Source organism: Nanorana parkeri, unplaced genomic scaffold (assembly GCF_000935625.1).
Source record: "Nanorana parkeri isolate BGI_ZX_2015 unplaced genomic scaffold, ASM93562v1 scaffold1, whole genome shotgun sequence".
Classification (NCBI taxonomy): domain Eukaryota; kingdom Metazoa; phylum Chordata; class Amphibia; order Anura; family Dicroglossidae; genus Nanorana; species Nanorana parkeri.
Window position 1 is genome coordinate 8,215,444 of NW_017306269.1, and position 7,040 is coordinate 8,222,483.

Here is a 7,040-nt window from a genome sequence, read left to right on the forward strand (position 1 = left end):
CCCCCCGCCCCTTACTTGGCCCTCTTTATACGGCTCATTTATTGCCCCGCAATAAAACCTGCATTTAATGCAAAGTTGCACTGATCAGGCACACTCCTCCACAGAAGAGCTCAGTAGGAAAACGTTCTTCCTTTGCATCCTATGCACTTGGATATGTGATGTTGGATGTCACATAACTAAGTGCAGATGATGTATAAGGAAACATCACTGTAATCCATGGTGACCTTGTAAGTTCCCCACACAGCTCTAGAGTAGAGGATTGTTTTATGGTGGCCAGCACATTCTACACTAAATTAAAGTGTCATTGAAGGGTAGTAAAAGAGGATGGGAATAAGACTCTCCTGCTGGAGCAGGAACATGGTGACAAGTATAAGCCCCATTCACACCTGCGTGTTCCAGGAATGCGTGCCATTTCTAATGGCACCCCAAACGTGGCAAGCAAGATGCACGTTTTTGCTCTGTGTTGGCGACCATGAAAACACACACAAACGCAGAAGCGAAAAACACAGAACACGTGTCGCGCAAATTACTACCGTGTTTCCCCGAAATTAAGACACTGTCTTATATTTTTTTTGCCCCCAAAAAACACACTAGGTCTTATTTTCAGGGGATGTCTTATGTTGTTTTTAATGCTGATCCATTTCTTTCATTTTCACAGGCGGAGTGCATCTGGTATCACTCCGCCTGTCGCAGTAACCAGCGCTAAAGAGGAAGTATCGGCTAATGTGGCTCTGCACCCTCCGCCGCCGCAGCCTTGCTTTCTACAGCGCCGGCTTCCTTTGCCAACGGTACCAGTGGTGCAGCAGTGGGGACATCAGACAGTGGACAGCGCGGTAAACAATTTACCGTTACACATTGGAGTACCATTGCATTAAGCAGTGCCTTCAGGGGGGACAGCAGTTGGTGAAGTATGGTACTGGAGTGCTCCCTGGTACTGCGCTGGCCGGAAGGAGTCCCCTGTCATTGCCTTAATACAGTATGTCCCTGCAGGCGGATACCATCTCTCCTGCAAGTTCCCCCTCACATGCTACCACCAAACTAGGTCTTATTTTCGGGGTAGGTCTTATATTTCAGGAATCTTGAAAAATAGTGCTAGGTCTTACTTTTGGAGAAACACGGTACATGAGCTTTTTTGCAGTGTTTGTCAGGTGTATATGAACCCATTTAAATCAATGGGGAGGTGCAGCAGCCGTGGCACACAAATGCACAAAAACACACATGAACGTGGAGCATCTTCCCACCACACGCAGGTGTGAACCCAGCCTTACTGCTGTGCTACTGAATTTTAATTCAACAGAAAAAGAATCAGCTCCATTCCTTACAAAAGAGCATCTAGATAGGTCACCTATGATTAAATGCCCAACCTGAAATCACATCAGCTTATTTTATATATAAGGTATAATTTTGTATAATGGCACTCAAGCTTGCCTTCAGAGACATGACTACCTTTTTGTAAATAGCAAATATCTTATTGACTGCCCCTCCACATTTACAGAGTACCAAATATTATACTGGGGAAAAAAAACATTAAATGGTAAACTCTGGACAGCCCCTGTAAAAACTGAAATAATCGTTAAATGTTTTTGTTTCAGGTCATTCAGAAAGAGCAATGCTTTATCATGAGCTGGAAGACGGATTATATTCTATTACTCCCTATTTTTTTGCTAAGGTAAATTCAATGTTCCAATACATCGTCTACTTTTTTATTTTTTATTTAAAGATTCTTGTTATTTTTTTTTTTTTAAAGCAACATTTAAAAGACAAGTAAGATTCTCAGACATCTTCAAAGTATACTACAATTCTTACTGCTGAGTGGCTTATCTTTTGTCCCAACATTGAGCTTGTTTTAAATTTACCATCACTTTCTGTCCTGTTCACCAGGACAGATAGAAATGGTTAAACTTCAAACAGTGGAAACAGATGGCAATGAAAAGCTGACCATTACCAGCCCTACTCTTCAGTGAATGAGTAGGGTTACAACTACCCCTTACTCATTCACAAGTGGGTTGGCATCTGGGTGGCCCCGTTGTAAAAGAAAAAGCAACCTCCCAATGCCGAGGGCATGTGGCCTGATACAGTGGAGGGAGGGGCCTTTCCTTGGATTCTTTATTTCTGTAATTTGGAACAAAATGAATCGCACATGTCTACTGATGACTAGGAATGGACTAGTGAATCTAAGTTTTTATTGTTGGTTATGTGTTTAGATGAAGCACTGAGATCTTAAGGAATGCTGAATTAGGTTTTACTCGCTTAGAAGAACATTGTATATATGTAATGTATACAGGAATACAGCATTGTGCAGGAAACATACAATATATACAGGAAAACCTCCTGTGTATCATAGATAAGCATGCATATAGAGAGACTAACATTGCACTAGAGCGCCATCTATCGAAAGACAAATTATCAGTATATGCTGTTGCATTTCCAACATTTATTTATTTATTTACTCTGATCAGTGGCAACATGGCAACAGACCATGGTGGCACCAAATGTCTGTATTGTTGGCTCACGTATACACTGTATCAAGCTAAGTTGAAGCACGTATATAAAACAACAGTTACAAATGTCAAAAGGGGGGTGGGGGAGCAAACTAATAAATTGCTCAAGAACCTTGTGCAGTTTAGTCTGTTACCACTGCTTTGAAACTGAGATAAACATTTCCAGTGTATGTTTGTCATATCTGATTATATGAATTCTCTCTAGCTTCTTCAAGTGAAGTATTGAAATGCCAGATTCTCTAATTTTGTCTTCCAGGTCATTGGTGAGCTCCCAGAACACTTTGCTTTCATTGTTTTCTACAGCGTGCCCATATACTGGTTGTCAAATCTGAACCCCTTACCAGAAAACTTCCTCCTAAACTTTGTTCTCATGTGGCTGGTGGTTTACTGTAGCCGTACCATGGCTCTGTGGATGTCCGCATTGTTCCCCACCCTACAGATGTCCTCCTTCCTCAGCAATGCTATCTTTACAGCTAGTTATCTGACTGGAGGATTCATTATTAGACTGGATAATCTCTGGACAGGTAGGCTTTTCCAACTAGAGGAAATGCTACATTGTTAATCATTATAAATCTTATTTAATGGAGGAGGGCAACTGCAGTTTAAACTACAAAGAGGGGGCTGGGAGTAGTGAATTGGGCATGTGTGAATTATTGTATTCCTGATGCTAATTTCTGATGCTTGGTAGCCCTGGTGCAGTCCACCTCTATCCTTGCATCGTGCTTCTGCATTTTCCCTATACTCACACTTGTAACAGGGGGACTTTACACATGCCCTGATGGAGGGTTTGGGCAGCATCAAGCATTTACCATCGAATACAAAGTTTACCGCTTCCTCTCCTAGTAACGCATCAAACTATTATCAAGGATGGGAACTTTCAGGTTGTCTAGTCATGGGGGGTGTGGGTGAAGTTTGTCCTAATAGGGTTGTGATTTGTCCTAATAGGGGTTTTGTTTGGGTAGATCTAGGTTAAACATCTCCATCTTCTTATTATAATAGAGTAGTTTGTTTATTGCTGTCCCAATTAGAATTCAATTCCCCTCCAGGTTTGTGCAATTTGCTTTTACCAGTTTGCAGTGGACCTCCCCAAAGGCACAAAGTACTTTTGCATAAAGTCCATTTGTAAATCAAAATGCTTAACCCATTGTTTTTTTTTTTAAGTACCATGCAGCCTTTGCTAAGCTGGAATTTTATGAAATTAGCCTGCATGTGGCATTGGTAGACAAAAAAGTCCCCTATCGAAAAATCTACCATAATTTCACCTTCCCTATTGACTCCAATGCTTTTTGCCAAATGACAAATTTGACCAAAACCTTGGCAAAGCCAAAACTCTCAATTTCACACATGCCAATTAAGTATTTGAGTTTTTGCAAAGGAATTTTTTATGCAATATATTATATTGTCTGTTGTGGATGAATGGTTTTGTGACACAACTATTACACACTGCCTCACAGTCTGTTAATTGTTTTTTTTTTGTTATTTGCAGTCCCTTACTGGATCTCCTTTGTGTCCTTCATGCGTTGGAGCTTTGCAGGGCTCATGCAGGTTCAGTTTACGGGTACTATATACAGCATCCAAATCCAAAATATCACTCTTCCTATTCAAGGAGAAATGGTAAGATATCTTCTGAGCTAAAATATTTGAAGTTCACCTCCACCAGATCATATGATGCAAAATGAAATACACTGCTTAAATAAAAATAAACTGGACAGCAGAAGTAAGCAGCCAACTTTACTGCAGTATAGGACCCCTGTACGGCATCTCCTTACTCTAGAGCCATCCTGTTCTGCTATAGTACATGAGAGTTACCTTCTTCACCTCCCTAGCCTCTGCCTGGAGCTTGTACACTGTAGGCTAGGTACCTTATTCAATTTGGGGATCAGGCTATGGGAAGATAATGAGAAGGTACAATAAAGCCAGCCATTTTGTTTATCGACTTAAGCCCTCACTGGCAGGGCCCTCCTTACCATCTTGCCTTGAACTGTATTGTGATTGTAATGCCTTCCTTATATTGTAAAGCACTGCACAAACTATTGGCGCTATATAAATCCTGTATAATAATAATTATTATAGGTTATTTTCCTCCCCGCTGGGCGCAGCTCTGTGTCACAGCGAGGGGGGGTGGAAGAGAGTCACAGCTGGCCCAGCACTGCGGGAGGAGAGTGCTGTGAGCGGCCGGTGTCTTTCCTCCCACACCGCTCGGCCGCCTATCACAGTGTGGCAGAGCGGTGTGGGGGCGGAGACAGCGATGTCACAGGAGGCTGAGCTCTCCTCCCGCAACACTTGCTCAGCCTCCTGTGACAGCGTGTCAGAGAGGAGAGCAAACACTCAGTGATCAGTGATCAGGACTTTTTCTATTTTAAAAGGGAAATATCAGGGGTCAGTTTAGACCCCTAATATTTCACCGAAGCCCCTAAAAGTAAAGTAAAAAATAAAAATATTTAATAAAAAATTAATTAATAAATAAAAATAAATTAAAAAAATAAAAACTCTGAGCCTGATGAAGGGGACCCTGTGTGGCCCCTAAAAGCGCTTGACATTCCTAGTGACATTTATCATTAAATGTATTTGCACTGACTTATGAGTCTCTGTAGTGCTGGTGTGCTGATGACATCTACATTCTAAACATCTACATTCTAAACTGTTTATGGAGACAGACACAGCTTATTAGCACACACAAGGGTGGCTCCATAGTACCCAGTAAGGGAAAGGAGCCACCCTAAAACAGGATATCAGGGCCAGTGCTCAGGGGACCAGCTGATTCTGCAGGAAATTAAAACTTTTAAACATAAAGGAGCAGCATCCATTGTAAGTGATTTCATCAGCATTTAAAATAGCTTAAAAAACATTTTCCTTTAAATATCACTTTAAGATTTGATCTTGAAAAATAACATGTGAGACTGAAATGAGTAAACAATCACATGGTTATAATCAGTGAGTGTTAATACTAAGCCTTGTTTTTCTTTCCTTATAGATTTTGAAAAGTATGGAGATGGATACTTATCCGCTCTACGTCTCCTTTCTTACACTCATTGCCATCTGTGCTGGTTTTCTCCTTCTGTATTACTTGTGTCTCAGGTTCATTAAGCAAAAATCAAGCCAGGATTGGTGATGAAGAATCAATAACTGCTATGGACATGAATAAATGGAAAAGCGAATGCTGCATTGTGTGCCTGGGAAGCAACAATGAAAGCTACAATCTCTGACAATAGTCCTGTAGGGATAACCGCAGAATAGTTTGAAGTCTTGCAGTTGTTAAGAAGAAACTTTATATTGTGTATCACTAGTCTAAGAACTGCTCTATGTTTTCTGACATTCACCTATTATTTTCAAACCTGAACTGGAGTGAAAATATGAAAGTTTGAATCTGTTTTGTGTTCCCTGGGTCAGGGTTATTCTTGCTGTTCTCGTCCTTGAGACAAATGATGAACAAGGCTATTAGAACTGGTCCCTATTCTCCCTGTTGAGTTATTATTTTACCTTACATTATATAGTGGAGAATTCAACGGGAGGGAACTAGAAAACTCAAAGCTTTCAGGTAGGAAAGAACACAACTAACTAGTATAGGGAGATCTGGCCCTTTGAGTGCCAAAGAGCCATATAAGAATCCAGAGGATGACTCAACCCAACAGACATCATTTTTCACTTATAGGGTGGAACGACCTGTAATGTTCTCAGTGTGAAAATGCATTTAAATCTTTTAACAACAACCCACTAGAAATAATATTACAATTTACTGCAATGTTTCTCCACTTGTACCATCATCAGCTACATTGATGCTCTTTTACCCTAACACCTTAATTTCATGTTGCTGTGCACAGTACACAAAACATATTGTAACTTGCATGACCTTTATTAGCAGAAATGTTTTCAGAATTTTCTAAATGTGCCATTGTATTTTCAATGGGTTCCTGCAGAGATGACAGATCTGTGTTCTGTGCATGTATGAAGCAGTGTATATAGATATATTGAGGATAGCATTACATATGTATTTTAGCTAACTGCCACTGGAGGGCAGTATGGTCCTATATTTGCTGCAGGCCAACAACTACCAAAATACAAATAAAAAAGATTTTTTTTCACTGTTGTCTATTTTGTAAGCTGATTTTAAAGTGTATTTATAAACAAAACTTAAAACAATGGGAAAGGGTTAGAACTTGGGTTGTACTAATGTTCGGGGCTCCATTAACCCTGATTCTCACCTGAGTGTCTTGTAACTGGAAGGTCAAATCTTCAAAACACTAAACAACCAAAATCCCATGATTTTAAATGATGTTCACATATGAACGCTCAGGCATCTATAGCTCAAGGCCTGAAACTCAAAACAGTACATAAGCTATATTAGAAGCAAAGTGGGGGTGTTTTTGGCTGCATAGACTTCAATGAAAGTGACTGAAAATGGCTGGAAAATAAAAAAATTTCAAGGTTAAACAACCATCTTCTAGGACCCTGCCTTCCACTGCCTAAAACAAAAACGCTCAAGCCTGAATACGACTAAAAATAGGTGCAAAAACACTCAAATAAAACCTGTAAACACTC

At 40.3% G+C, this 7,040-nt stretch overlaps 1 protein-coding gene across 1 annotated transcript in view; it reads left to right on the plus strand.

The window, feature by feature from the left end:
* ABCG8 (ATP binding cassette subfamily G member 8) overlaps window positions 1-5,613 on the plus strand; it is a 20,419-nt gene extending 14,806 nt beyond the window's left edge. Inside the window, exons 10-13 of the mRNA XM_018565035.1 lie at window positions 1,593-1,669; window positions 2,758-3,025; window positions 3,988-4,115; window positions 5,476-5,613. Coding sequence (XP_018420537.1) covers window positions 1,593-1,669; window positions 2,758-3,025; window positions 3,988-4,115; window positions 5,476-5,613 — 611 coding nt within the window. The remainder of the gene's footprint in view (window positions 1-1,592; window positions 1,670-2,757; window positions 3,026-3,987; window positions 4,116-5,475) is intronic.
* The last annotated feature ends 1,427 nt before the right edge of the window (window positions 5,614-7,040 follow it).